This window comes from Carlito syrichta, unplaced genomic scaffold (assembly GCF_000164805.1).
Source record: "Carlito syrichta isolate Samal-C Ts95f unplaced genomic scaffold, Tarsius_syrichta-2.0.1 Scaffold312719, whole genome shotgun sequence".
Classification (NCBI taxonomy): domain Eukaryota; kingdom Metazoa; phylum Chordata; class Mammalia; order Primates; family Tarsiidae; genus Carlito; species Carlito syrichta.
Window position 1 is genome coordinate 237,442 of NW_007256815.1, and position 14,063 is coordinate 251,504.

General features: G+C 50.1%; 1 protein-coding gene across 3 annotated transcripts in view; it reads left to right on the plus strand.

Moving 5' to 3' along the window:
- ARHGAP39 (Rho GTPase activating protein 39) overlaps window positions 1-14,063 on the plus strand; it is a 73,534-nt gene that overhangs the window by 59,134 nt on the left and 337 nt on the right. For 2 of the 3 annotated variants that reach the window (XM_008069966.2, XM_008069967.2), the window contains exons 7-10: window positions 10,745-10,818; window positions 12,114-12,313; window positions 13,059-13,150; window positions 13,832-14,001. In XM_008069966.2, the coding sequence (XP_008068157.1) occupies window positions 10,745-10,818; window positions 12,114-12,313; window positions 13,059-13,150; window positions 13,832-14,001 (536 nt within the window). Of the gene's footprint in view, window positions 1-6,995; window positions 7,089-10,744; window positions 10,819-12,113; window positions 12,314-13,058; window positions 13,151-13,831; window positions 14,002-14,063 lie in introns of all 3 variants that reach the window. The other variant, XM_021718560.1, reaches the window with a different exon arrangement.

Genomic DNA, 14,063 nt, shown 5'->3' on the forward strand with positions numbered 1-14,063 from the left:
AGAAGGATCGCCGGAGCCCAGCAGGTCGAGGCTGTGGTGACTGAGAGTGTACCACTGCACTCCAGTCTGGGTGACAGAGTGAGACTCCAACTCAAAAAAAAAAAATGTTAATAAGGAAATATTATTAACATTATGCCAATAAATTTGTCAGTTTAGAAGAAATGGACAAATTCCTTGAAAGTACAAACTACCAAAGATTATTCAGTAAACCTGAAGAATCATATATCATTAAATAAGTAATTTGTACTTAAAAACCTTCCCATAAAGAAAATTTCAGGTCCAAATGACTTCACTGGTGAATTCTACCAAGCATTTTATTGTTTATATAGAGTTCTGCACAATCTCTTCCAGAAATTTGAAGTAGAGGGAATATTTCCTAATTCATTCTGTAGTAAAATTAGGAAAGGACTTTAGGGGAAATAAAAGTATCTCTTATGAACATAGATGCAAAAATTCTTAACAGTATTTTAAACAAGTTGAATCCAACAATATATAAAAAAGATAATGTATCTTCACTAAAGTGGAGTTTATCCAAGAAATGAATGGCAGGTATAGTGTTTAAAAAAATCAGTGAGTATAGGTCAGGTGCAGTAGCTCACACACCTGTCATCCCAACAGTTTGGGGCCAATGCAGGAGAATTACTGGAGCCCAGGAGTTTGAGACCAGCCTGGGCAACATGGCGAGACCTCATCATGTTAAAACTAGCTGGACATGGTGGCATGCACCTGTAGTCCCTGCTACTCAGAAGGCTGAGACAGATGATCGCCTGAGTCCTAGAGGTCAAGGCTGCAGTGAGCTGTGATTGTGCCACTGCCCTCCTGCCTGGGCAACAGAGTGAGACCCCAATTCAAAAAATAAAAAAATTAAAATTAAAAATTAGCCAGGCATGGTGGCATGCGCCTTTAGTCCTAGCTACTTAGGAAGCGGAGGCAGGAGGATCACTTCAGCTTAGGAGTTTAAGGCTATAGTGAGCTGTGATCGTGCCACTATACTCCAGTCTGGGTGACAGAGGGAGACCCTGACTCTAAAAAACAACACAAATCAGTGTAATTACCATACCAACAGAATTCTTTTTTTAAAAAAAGGAAAATACATGATCATTTCAATAGGTGTAGTAAAAGCATTTGCACAGTGGCTCATACCTGTAATCCTAGCACTTTGGAAAGCCAAGGTAGGAGGATCGCTTGAACCCGGGAATTCGAGACCAGCCTGGACAAATCATGGACCTCGTCTCTACCAAAAAAAAAAAATTTGCTGGTGGCACACATCTATAGTCCCAGCTACTCAGGAGGCTGATACGGGAGGATCACTTGCATCTAGGAGGTTGAGGCTGTAGTGAGCCTGGATCACACCATTGTACTTCAGCCTGGGTGACAGAGTGAAACCTTGTCTGAAAAAATAAAGAAAGAATAAGTAAAAAGCATTTGACGAAACTCAACATTTCTTTTTTTCTTTTCTGTTTTTTTGTTGGAGTCTCACTCTCTCATCCAGGCTGGAGAGCAGTGGCATGCTCAAGGCCATCCCAGCGTCAACCTACTGGGTTCCAGCAATCCTTCTGCCTCAGCCTTCCAAGTAGCCAGAAGTACAGGCACGTGCTACCATGCCCAGCTAATTTTTGATTTACTGTAGAGGTGAGGTCTCGCCAAGTTATCCAGGCTGGTCTCAAACCCATGGGCTTAGGCAATCTATTCGTCTCGGCCTCCCAAAGTGCTGGGATTACAGGCTGAGCCACTAAGCCAACCCCCCCCCCCCCTTTTTAAATGATAGTGTTTCACTGTGTTGCCCAGACTGGACTCAAATTCCTAGGCTCAAGTGTTATTCACATCTCAGCCCCCTGAGTAACTAGGATTGTGGGCACATATGCGATCACACTTCCCACTAACATTCCATTCTTGATTTATAAAAGACTAGGAATAGCCAGCCGGGTGTGGTGGCTCACGCCTATAATCCCAGCACTTTGGGAGGCTGAGGTGAGAGGATTGCCTGAGCTCAAGAGTTCGTGACCAGCCCAGGCAACTTGGTGAGACCTCATCTCTACAATAAATCAAAAAATTAGCTAGGCGTGGTGGCACATGCTTGTAGTTCCAGCTCCTTGGAAGGTTGAGATAGAAGGATTGCCTGAACCCAGCAGGTTGAAGCTGAGGTGGCTGGGAGTGTGCCAGTGCACTTCAGCCTGGGCAACAGAGTGAGACTCCAACTCAAAAAAACCACCAAAAACTAAGACTAGAAAGGAACCTCTTTACCCCAATAAGGCATATATTAAAAAACTATAGTACCCCAAAACAATTGGAAGCAGGTACTCAAACAGATTCCTGTATACCAACGCCCATAGCAGCATCACTCACAATAGCCAAAAGGTGGAAATAGCCCAAGTGTCCATTGACGGATGAATGGATAAGCAATGTAGTATATCCATACAGTGGAATATTATTCAGCCACAAAAAGAATGAAATGCTGATGCATCCCATAATATGGATGAATTTTGAAAACACTAGGCTCAGTAAAAGAAGCCAGACACAGAGGGACAACTATTGTATGATTCTATAATACTTATATGAAATATCTAGAATAGGCAAATTCATAGAGACAGAAAGTAATCTTGGGGAAGTGGGGACAGGTAATTATTGCTCAGTGGGTACGAAGGTTTATTTTAGGAAGATGAAAAGGTTTTGCAGATAGTGATAGTAGTGGCACAACATTATGAATGTAGTACAATAAATGCCACTGAATTGTACTTTAAAATGGTTGCATTTTTTTAACTACAGCAGTGCTATTTTTATGTTTATATTTTTACCACAATTCAAAAAATACCATACCTATATCAGGAGCAAGGATCTCCAATCTCACCACATCTACTCAACATCATAGTGGAAGTCCTAGCCAGTCTATTAAGTCATGAAAAAGATATCCAGGTTGGAAAAGACATGTACAATTGTCTTTATTCACAGACAACATTATCCTTTATATAAAACATCTTTCATAATCTATAAAAACATTACTAGTAATATGTAAGTTTAACAATATGTAAGTTTAACAAGATTGCTGAATATAAGACCAATATATAAAAATTAACTATATTTTTATATACTAGCAAACTATTAGAAATTATTATAAATTTGCAAATATGAAATCTGACAAAGGATATGTAAGACCTCTACAGTAAAAAAGACAAAACAGTCGGGTTCAATGGCTCAGCCTGTAATCCCGCACCTTTGGGAGGCTGAGGTGAGTGGATTGCCTGAGCCCGCGGGTTCGAGACCCTCCTGGGCAACTTGGTTAGACCTCATCTCTACAATAAATAAAAAATGAGCCAGGCGTGGTAGCGCGCACCTGTAATTCTGGCTACTTGGAAGGCTGAGGCGGAAGGATCGCTGGAGACCAGCAGGTCGAGGCTGCGGTGGCTGGGAGCGGCCACTGCACTCCAGTCTGGCAGACAGAGTGAGACTCCAACTCAAAAAAAAAAAAAAAGACAAAACAAGTCCAGGTGTGGTGGCTCATGCCTGTAATCCCAGCCCTTTGGGAGGCAAAGTAAGAGGATTGCCTGAGCCAGGGTTCAAGACCAGCCTGGGCAACTGGGTGAGACCTCATCTCTACAATAAATTAAAAAATTACCTGGGCTTGGTGGCATGTGCCTGTAGTTTCAACTACTTAGAAGGCTCAGGCAGAAGGATCACTTGAGCCCAGAAGTTTGCGGCTGCAGTAGCCATGATCGTGCCACTGTACTCCATCTTGGACAACAGAGTGAGATGCCAACTCAAAACAAAAACACAAAACATTGCTGAAAGTAAAGCAAGCCTAAAGAAATGAGTAATAATAAAAGTTATATTATGCTTATGAATCAGAACTCAATATTGTTAAGATGTCAGTTGTAACCAAATTTATCTATAGATTAAATTCTAATACAATTTTTAATTTTTTTTTCTTTTTTTTTTTTAGTCAGAGTCTCACTCTGTGGCCCAGGCTGGAGTGTAGTAGTACAATTCTGGCTCACTGCTGCCTTGACCTGCTGGGCTCAGATGATCCTACACCTCTGCCTCCTGAGTAGCTGAGACCACAGGCACATGCCACCATGCCCAGCTAATTTTTAAATTTTTTTTTAGAGACAAATTCTCACTATGTTGCCCAGGTTGGTCTTGAACTCCTGGATTCAAGTAATCCTCCTGCCTCAGCCTCCCAATGTGCTGGAATTACAGGTCTGAGCCACCATGCCTGGCCAATAGGTTTTTGGGTTTTTTTTATTTTAGAAATGGATAGGCCGATTATAAAATTCATAGAAAATACAAAGGACCTAGAATAGCCAAAACTCCTCTGAAAAAGAACAAAGTTGGAGGACTTACACCACCTGGCTTGTTATAAAGCTACAGTAACCAGAGAGTGTAGTATCAGCCTAAAGGTACATAGAAGATGAGTAGAGCAGAATCATGAGTTCAGAAATAGACTCACATGTGCATGGACTAGTTTTCCACAGTGGTGCAAAGGCAATTTATGAAGAAAGATTACTTTTTCTTAAATGGTGCTGGGACAACTGAATATCCAAATGCAAAAAAAAAAAAAAAAAAAAAAAGATGAATTTCAACTCATACTTTGCACTATACACAAAAATTAATTGATAATGGCCAGATTCAGTGGCCCATGCCTATAATCCCAGCACTCTGGGAAGCCGAGGCAGGAGGATTGCTTGAACCCAAGAGTTCAGGACCAGCCCGGGCAACATAGCAAGACCTTGTCTCTACAGAAAATTAAAAAGAAAAAAACTGAAAATGGATCAATCATCAATCAAAATATAAAACCTAAACCCATAAAACTTATAGGACAAAACATAGGAGAAAAATCTTTGTTTTCCTGAGTTAGACAAATATTTTTGTATGTAGTGCCAAAGTACTATCTATAAGAGGAAAACATTGATAAATTGGGTCTTATCAAAGTTAAATCTCCTACAAAAGACTACTGTTAAGAGAATGAAAAGATAAGCCAGTTATAGACAAGCAAGGGAAAGAAGCCAGAATGATTAATGTGATAATGAAATAAATTGGAGACATCAGTGTGAGCTCATGTTTCACTAACATAGATATTGATGACTATAGAAATATTTATATGTGCGTATGTACAAGGGTTAGTGTAAACACACGTGTTTCCTCAACCTGTCAGCTGAGAGGGCCTAGAAACAATAATATCCCAGTAGCAATAAGCACATATAACACCCAAATCTTGGTTTTCCATTAAAAGGAATTAAGAGTTCCTTGACGAAATGACTGGTGCAGGAAACATACAAGATATAGTATCAAAAGTGAGGAAGTACTGGAGGTAGGGGAGATGGGGCTGTCACAGGGATGCAGGAACCAAGGGAAAGAGCTACCTGTAGTCAAAGCTAGAACAATTTGAGCAATAAATAAAGTCACTCCTAGATTATAACCCAAGGTATAAAATAATCATCAGCCGAGCTCGGTGGCTCAGCCTGTAATCCTGCGCTTTGGGAGGCTGAGGTGAGTGGATTGCCTGAGCCTGCGTGTTCGAGACCTGCCTGGGCAACTTGGCGAGACCTCATCTCTACAATAAATCAAAACTTGCCTGGGCGTAGTAGCACATGCCTGTAGTTCCAAGATGAGGCAGAAGGATCCCTGGAGCCCAGCAGATCGCGGCTGCGGTGGCCGGAAGCGGCCACTGCACTCCAGGCTGGGCAACAGAGTGTGAGACTCCAACTCTAAATAAATAAATAAATAAAATAAACATCTATTGAATAAATAAATGATTCGAGGCTGGGCATGGTTTCTCATGCCTGTAATCCCAGCATTTTGGAAGGCTGAGGCAGGAGGATCACTTGAGAACAAGAGTTCAAGACCTCATCTCTACAAAGAATTTTAAAATTACCTGGGCATGGTGGTGGTGTGCATCTGTAGTTCCAGCTACTTGAGAGGCTGAGGCAGGAGGAACACTTGAGCCCAGGAGGTCAAGGTTGCCATGAGCTTGATCATGCCACTGCACTCCAGCCTGGGCAACAGAGTGAGACCTTGATTTAAAAAAATAGTTCAACAAGCCGGGGTCGGTGGCTCAGCCTGTAATCCCGCGCCTTTGGGAGGCTGAGGTGACTGGATTGCCTGAGCCCGCGGGTTCGAGACCCGCCTGGGCAACTTGGCGAGACTTCATCTCTACAATAAATCAAAAATCAGCTGGGCATGGTAGCGTGCGCCTGTAATTCTGGCTACTCGGAAGGCTGAGGCAGAAGGATTGCCGGAGCCCAGCGGGTCGAGGCTGCGGTGGCCAGGAGCAGCCACTGCACTCCAGTCTGGGCAACGGAGTGAGACTCCAACTCAAAAAAAAAAAAAAGATAAATAATATATGATTTGATAGATAGGTGTAGACAAATCTGTACAGAAGAATTACAAATAACTTACGGAGATACTCTACCCCTTAGTTATGGGCTGAGCATAGTAACTTCCTTCCAAAGTGTATGGTATGAAAATGGGAGAAACAGCAGTTCCCCCATGCAGAATTCTGGCAGATATGACCTCTGCCAGGTGATCAAGGTCAACAGCAACAGAAATAAGTAACATTGTGCAGAGCAGGAGACATGCCTGGACCAGCCAGCCCCCTCCCCTCTTGTTTCAGTGCCTGGTTAGGGGCAGGGCAGGCTGAATACCTCCTTGTCTGCTCAAGAGGACAGGCCCATGGCTTCCCCAGCCTTGCTCTCAGCCAGAGGGCCATGAGCTGACTGCACCCCTTCCTTACTACCCTGGCACGACTTCACTGTACCTTCTGCTCACCTCCAGCATGGGGAGAGCAGCTTTCTGGTCCTCATAATACTCAGAAGGGCCCCTGGCACCTTACACACATGCACACACATACCATATTGCCCCAGACATGATCAGTCCCCACCTGAATGGGGTCAGCCCCCAACAGGCCCAGAGGCCTCCTTGCCGGCCAAGTGCGGGAACTGCATGGGCATTCACTCCTGGAGTTGTGTTCTGTGGTCCTCATGGTTCTCTTTGCTCTCCAGTGACACAGCACATAAAAGAGCTCCTGGAAAGGAACACTAAGAAGAAGTCCAAATTGAGAAAGAAACCCAAGCCTTATGTTGAAGAGCCGGATGGTAGGGCCTCTCCCTGCAGCCCCTGTGCGCTGTGTCTGCACAGCTCTGCTCTCCAGCCTTGGCCACCTGGCCTCCTCTTCTCTAACTGCTTCTGGGCTGGGGGATGGGGCCACTAACCTTAGGCCTGCAGTCTCCTGAGCGAGCTGAAGACCCCAGGTGGCTGAAAGGCCTCCCAGAGAGGCCATGCCTGCCTACTCCTATCTTGGTACTCAGAACCATTTCCAGCTTGCTTGCTGTGTTCTTGGTGGGGTAGGGACATGAGGACTAGCCAGCCAGAACCTACTGGTAGAGGCACCTCCCTGCCCCATGAGTGTCCGATCCTGGCCCCTGGGATGAGGCTCGAAGATGGAGGAATATGGGGTATGCTGTAGACAAGTGCTTCCCCAGCCCTGTCCTCCAGCCTAGGGCTGCCCCTAGGCCACAGGAACCAAGCCTGGCATTCAGAATCACAAGAATCTTTCCTCCCTTCGATGGTGGCCCAACACAGCTGCTAAAAGCACAGGGATGTCCCCACCTTCCCCATTGGCATCCTTTTCACCCACATTGTCACTTGCACTCATCTCCCTATCCTTCCCCTGGGCCCTAACCCAGGACCATCTTGCCTGACCTGAGCCCCAGGGAAGCCCTATAACCCCAGGGAAGCCCTGTAACCCTGTGTCCTCCCTGTTAAGAGTTCTGCTAGACCAAGTCAGCTGTACCAGGCACCAGGACCTCTACGACCATCTTGCTCCTTCCGGCAGAGACTTGGTCCTCCTGTACTTTATGCAAAGCTTCTTTTCTTGCCAAGCCATGTTTCATGCCCACTCATCTGTGCAGAACCCTGCCACCTTCTCTTTGCTCCACTCTCCTTTCCCTGAGACTCCTGGCTTAGGTACCCTATCCTCTGGGAATCCTCTGACTGCGTGCTGCCCATGGTGGCCCAGGACAAGACCAAAGGGCTTTCTGTAGATATGGCCTGGTTAGGGTAAACTCCAGGGCCAGCAAGAGGCTGCCATGGCTTCAGTGTCCCTCCTGAGCAATGCCAGGGCTGTGGACTTGTCCTCACTCTGGGGCCTCCAAGGCTACCCCCAGAAAGTCTATGCCAGGGGCCACTGGCCTAGCCCTGAGTCACCTGGCCCAGCCTTGTCCAGGGCCCTGGGAAAAAGAAGTGCAGCTGCAGTCCAGGGGTAGGATTCCTGGTCACAGGTGTCCTCAGACCACTCCATCTGGGAAGCATAGAAAGACCCCCAAGCTCCTACTGAGCTGGCAGCTCATGGCCTAGAAGTTGGACAGATGCCAGCTGACCATGAGAGTCATGTTGCTGCAGCCAGGTGGGGCAGGGGTCAGGCTCTTTTGGACCTAGGGGTGGAGCTGAGCAGGACACTGCAGCCTGAAGTATGTCAGGTAGGGAGTGTGGCCACCACCAAGAAACAGCAGGCCCTGGCCACACATAGGCCTTTGAGGCCTATGACTTGGTCTTTTGGCTCTAAGGTCCCTAGGGCAGGCCTGAGTCCCAAGCAGGGCAGCACAGACTTAGGAAAACTGCTTCTATTGGTTCCTCTGTGGACAGCTGTTCCACCTGTAAAACTGGGTTTGTCTGCAGCTGGGTGGATGGAGGTGAGGACTGAGTCCAGGCAAGGCCAGGTTGGGGCAGAGAGCTTGGATCAGAGCACCCCACACAGGTGAGGGTCTTCCTAGGCTGGCTGTGGGCATTGCCCATTCCCCCACCATGGACACTCTGCAGATGCCCCTTGGTGCCTGGCCCTGTGCCTAAGGCAGTACGAGCAGAAGTCACCCCATCTTCCTTAGTCTTTGGGGCAAATATGGCCTCAGTTCCTGGTCTGCTGCTGAGCACTCACTGGCTTGGGGCTCCAAGCTCACCCCTTTACAGATACTTGTGAGACAGGTACTATCCCTAGTTCCATCCTACAGAGGAGGAAGCTGAGGTACAAAGACCCACCACCATCACCAGCTGAGAGTTGGTGACCCCAAGATATTCCACCTCATGGTATGTTGGGGGGCTTTTCTGGTCCCACACAGGATCAGGCTGAAGGCCTGGATGTTGATCCCTTATCTGCCCCAGACCTACCTGCTTAGTGACCATGTGTCCTGGCCTCTAAGCTAAGGTCCCAGGCTTCTGTCTGCTACCTCTCTGCACATTTCGACGTAGGTTCTGCATGACCAGTACGGCCAGAGTCCAGTGTGGTTGGGCACCATCCATTGTCAAACAAGGGCCCAGAACCTGCCCCAAAGACCCAGATAGACTATGTAGAATGTTCTGAACACTGTCTCACACTGGAGGCAGAAACCATGCTCTACCAGGGGTCTGTGGTCACCAGACCCTGAGACAGATTTTCTAGGACTTAAACATCTATGAAAATTTTTAAATTGTTTTCATTTTGGTTACTGTAAAAAAGAATCCTCTTAGCAGTTTTAATGACAGAACTATTTTATGATAATTAGAAATGAAAAGATTTTCATGGACTCAGACATGTGTTTTTTGAACCTAGTCCAAGGACCCTGTGTCCTCGGCTGTCCACCAGAAACTGCTTCCTTAAAGATGACAAAGGCATTCTGATCGAAAGCTGAGATCTAGAGGCCTCCCTCACCCTGACAGACACTGGGGCAAGTAGGCCCAGTAGGGGCAGAGCCTTCCAGAGCAGGGGCAGGTCCCACCTCCAGAAGTGCACAGTCCTGTCGTCCTGTTCATCTGTCTGTGGCTTCCCTGGCCTAGACCAGCTTCTCTTGGCATGTTGTCTCATCTGCTTCCTTTCCCTTCCCTGCTTGGGTCAGGAAGTTGCCACATAGTCTAGACCTACCCTGGGAATCATCACCTCTCTTCCCCTCCTCCGCCTCCTACCTCCTCTTTCTCCTTCCTATCCCTCCTTCTCTTCCTTCTCCTCCCTACCCCTCCTCCTCTTCCTTCTCCCCGCTAGCTCCTTCCCCTTGCCTTTATCTGGAAAGTCCCCTGGCTAAGGTCCATGAACCCTTGCCCACAGATGTCGACTCAGGATATACTGCCCCTCCATCCCTCCAGGACTAAGCTAGAACCTCTCCCATCGGGGGCTGGGTTTTAGAAAGCCCTTTTACTTGAAAAAGGAGACTGAGCTCTCTCGTTGCCACCTACAGTCCTTAGGAGGAGCCCAGAGGTGGTCCTAGGGCCTAGAGCTGCAGGAAAGCAGGGCTAGCTATCACTTAGCTCAGCACCCAGCTCTCCCAGCACTGACCCTAGTTGCTGGGTATCTTTAGGCCTGCTTGATATGTGAAAATGACTCTCCTCCACAGGCTCCAACCGGAGTCCACAGCCCCCGCCCCCCCAGGGAGGGGGCTGAAGCAGAGATGAACCAAGTACCCAAGTACTTGAGCCACTCCCCGGGGCCCATCCAGACCCTGCCCTGCCCTGCCTGTGACTCCTTGGCCTGCACTTCCTATTTCTGGGTGGCTGTGGGAGGGGTGGGTAGACTGGCAGAGGGGTCCCTCCCCCAGCCTGGCCTCCCTGGAGGTGGGGAAGTGTCCCTTGGGTCTCTGCTGTGAAGGACATTGCCTGGGAGACTGAGGATGCTCTGTGCTGGGCAGGGAGTTGGCCAGAGTCCTTAAAGGAGTTGTCTTTGCTCATCCCTCTCTTGGCCCCGCATACTACATCTGCACCAAGCTGACTGGCACCTGTTCTTTTCCAGGGGTGGCAATAAGCACATATGCCAAGTACTGTTACCACAAGCTACAGAAGGCAGCCTTGACAGGGGCCAAGAAGGTACATGTGCTTTTGGGGGAGCAGGGGTGGGTGGACAGGCCAGACAGGTCCACAGAGGATACAGACCTTTGGGCAGGCAGCCCAGGGGGACCCTGTGAGCCCACTTAGGCAGATGGCCAGGGAGGAACTTGGGCAGGGGTTGTTGGGCAGACTCTGTGATCTTCTGGGTTGCCTCCTTTTCTCTCTCAGGGGGCTCCTGCTCATGCCCAGCCCTCCAGCTCAGGAGAAATGCAGACAAAGGGGTCTGAGAACAGGGTCAGGGCAGCCCTAGGGGTCAGAGTTCAGTTGGCCTACCTGAGGGTGGGAACCTGCCAGCTGCCCAGCCATGCTCAGCCTGCAGTGTGCGGAATGGAAATCCACAGGGGCAGTATTGTGGCAGCACTTGCCCTTGAGAATCCCAGGCATGTCATCCAGCTGGTGTGGCAAGGTGAAGAGGGCAGGCCCAGAGCCACCCTTTGGAGGGGACCCTCACCCCCCTGGCAGGCTGCCCCTGGGTCCAAAAGAAGCCCATCCTTGGGCTGCATCACAGACCCAGAAAACCACTTCAGCCATCACAGTCCCTAAGAGCCCTGAGCCCATGTATGGGGCACCACCCCACAAACTGGGCGAGCAAGCCCAGACCCTGGGTAGTGTCAGGCTTTCCAGCCTGCATCCCAGCAGTGCCCCCAAAGAGTGTGGCAGCCAGACCCCTTCTCAGAGGCCAGCCTTTATTCTCCCTATCCTGAGTCTTCCCACCAGCTTGGTCTTCCCTTCTGTAGAGGACGCTAAAGCTTCAGTCACACCATACAACAGGACCTTGTTCCTTGGCCTTGTCCCATCCTGTGTACCCAGGCCAGATGTGACGTCTGTACCCCCTCCTCCCTGTAACTCATTTCCACTCAGGAAGTCCCTCAGTTGGCCCTAGACCTGGCCTCCGTTCCCTACTCCTTCCCTCTGATGCATTGTTCCCCCCACACTGACCCTTCACCAGAGCTCTCAGCTCTGCTACAGACTTCCAAAAGTATCACCCTAGATCAGCTGGCCTGGCCCCACTGTGGTCCCTGACAGCTCAGACTAGCCCCATCCAGGAGTACCCCTACCTTCCTGCAGGACCACTTGAAGCTCCTGGTGCTGCAGATGGTGACTTGGGCCAGGGAGCTGGGCTTGCCTCTGGCTCTAGTAGGAGCTAGAGGCTCACAGGGATGAGGAGAGGGTACTTGAGCCAGGGGCAGCCCTGGAGGTGTGTAGGAGAGAGGAGGGCTGGAAGTGGGGAGGCTAAGCCAGACCAGGACGGGAGAGCTGGTCTGTCTTCACAGGGGCTAAAGAAGCCCAACGTGGAAGAGATCCGGCACGCCAAGAATGCTGTGTTCAGCCCGTCCATGTTTGGCAGCGCGCTGCAGGAGGTCATGAGCATGCAGAAGGAGCGCTACCCTGACCGGCAGCTGCCCTGGGTACAGACACGGCTCTCTGAGGAGGTGCTGGCACTCAACGGTGACCAGACAGAGGGCATATTCAGGTACCACAGCAACCCCGGGCACTGGGTGTGGGGGCCACAGCCATATGTCCACTATGCACCTCTGGCATGCAGGGATCACTAAGCTTCTGTGCCCTTGGCTAAGAGCAGACAGGAGGTATGGAAGCTAACCCTGAGGACTATACAGGCCAGAAGAGAATAGGGCAGATCCCCCATCCTTAGGAGGCAGGTCAGCTGGACAGCACAGCCAGAAAAGGATGGTGCCCCTGATAATAAGGCCTCCAGTGATCCAGAACATGCTTGGACATCAGCCACAAGCAGTGCCTAAGATGTGAGCCTCAGTGATGATGTACAGCTGGTAGAGCAGAGCATGCAGCCAGCTTCTCGCCACCCTCATCTGTGAACATGGATGTGATAGCTTCTGGCCTGTGGAGAGTGGCACATAGCTGTTCCTGCAGCAGTCACCTGTTGTGACTTACCTGTCAGGATTAGGGGTGCCCTGGCTCCAGAAGGACAGATGAGGAAACAGAGGCTTACAGGTTTTCGCCTCAGTGGCCCTGTGGAGGAAGCATCTACCCAGGGAGTCAGCTGAGGGTCCAGGAAGGGGTGGTGGCCTGGGGAAACACTTACCTTGATGGGAAAGAGGTCAGTCAGGGGCAAGGGACCCTGAGGCTCTCTGCCCCTTCCCTTGGTCAACAGGGGCCAAAAGGAGGGAGTATCCAGGCTGAGTCATGAGCCCCAGGAAGGCTGACCACCTCCAGTCTGAAACCTGCCCTTTATTCTGCAGGGTTCCTGGGGACATTGATGAGGTGAATGCCCTGAAGCTGCAGGTGGACCAGTGGAAGGTGCCTACAGGCCTGGAGGACCCCCACGTCCCTGGTGAGCCCTTAACACATTCAGCAGCAGGCCAGGCCTGACATAGTTGGGTCTCAGGGGGTCCTTGGTCCACATTCACAGCCCAGAGGATAGCGAGCCATTCAGGCCCAGGCCTCCATCCATTCTCTTCCTGGTCTTTTTGTCCAGACCTGCTCTGTGGCCACATCTCATGACCCTCTTCCTTTTGAGTCTGAGGCCCACCCTGCTCCTGCCCCTTCGTTGACAGGATGGATACCCAGCCCACTTCCAACACTGATATTCTCCTTTGCAGTGGGCACCTAGGGGTACCCCAAGTTCCTGAAAAGGACCATGGCTTATGGCCTGGCAGGGCAGCCCAGCCTACTCCCAGGATGCTACTCTCTGCCCGGGTGTCTCCCTCCAGCCTTGCCTGTTGTCCTGCCAGCCCCTCTTCACAGCAGCTGCAGTCCTCCTTTTCAGAAATCAGATTTTGCACATCACTGCCAGTATAGTCCTCCATGCCTTGCCCTTAGGACCCTAGAGGCCCTCTGGAGCGTGGGTCCAGTCTGGTCCACCTTGGCCAGGAGTGGGCAGACCCTCCGAGCCTGTCACACTGTCTTCTGCCCCTGCCCACACCGCTCCTCCATGTGTGTCCTCCACTGGAGCCCACTTGGCCCGGGGTGCCCGCCCTGAGCAGGCCCGCTGAGCCCCATGCTGTGTCCCCAGCATCACTGCTGAAGCTCTGGTATCGGGAGCTGGAGGAGCCCCTGATCCCGCACGAGTTCTACGAGCAGTGCATCGCGCACTATGACAGCCCTGAGGCTGCGGTGGCTGTGGTGCACGCGCTGCCCCGCATCAACCGCATGGTGCTCTGCTACCTCATCCGCTTCCTCCAGGTAGGCGTGGGCCCTGCCCAGGCCCGTCCCCACCCGCCCAGGCCCGTCCCCTCCCCCACGCC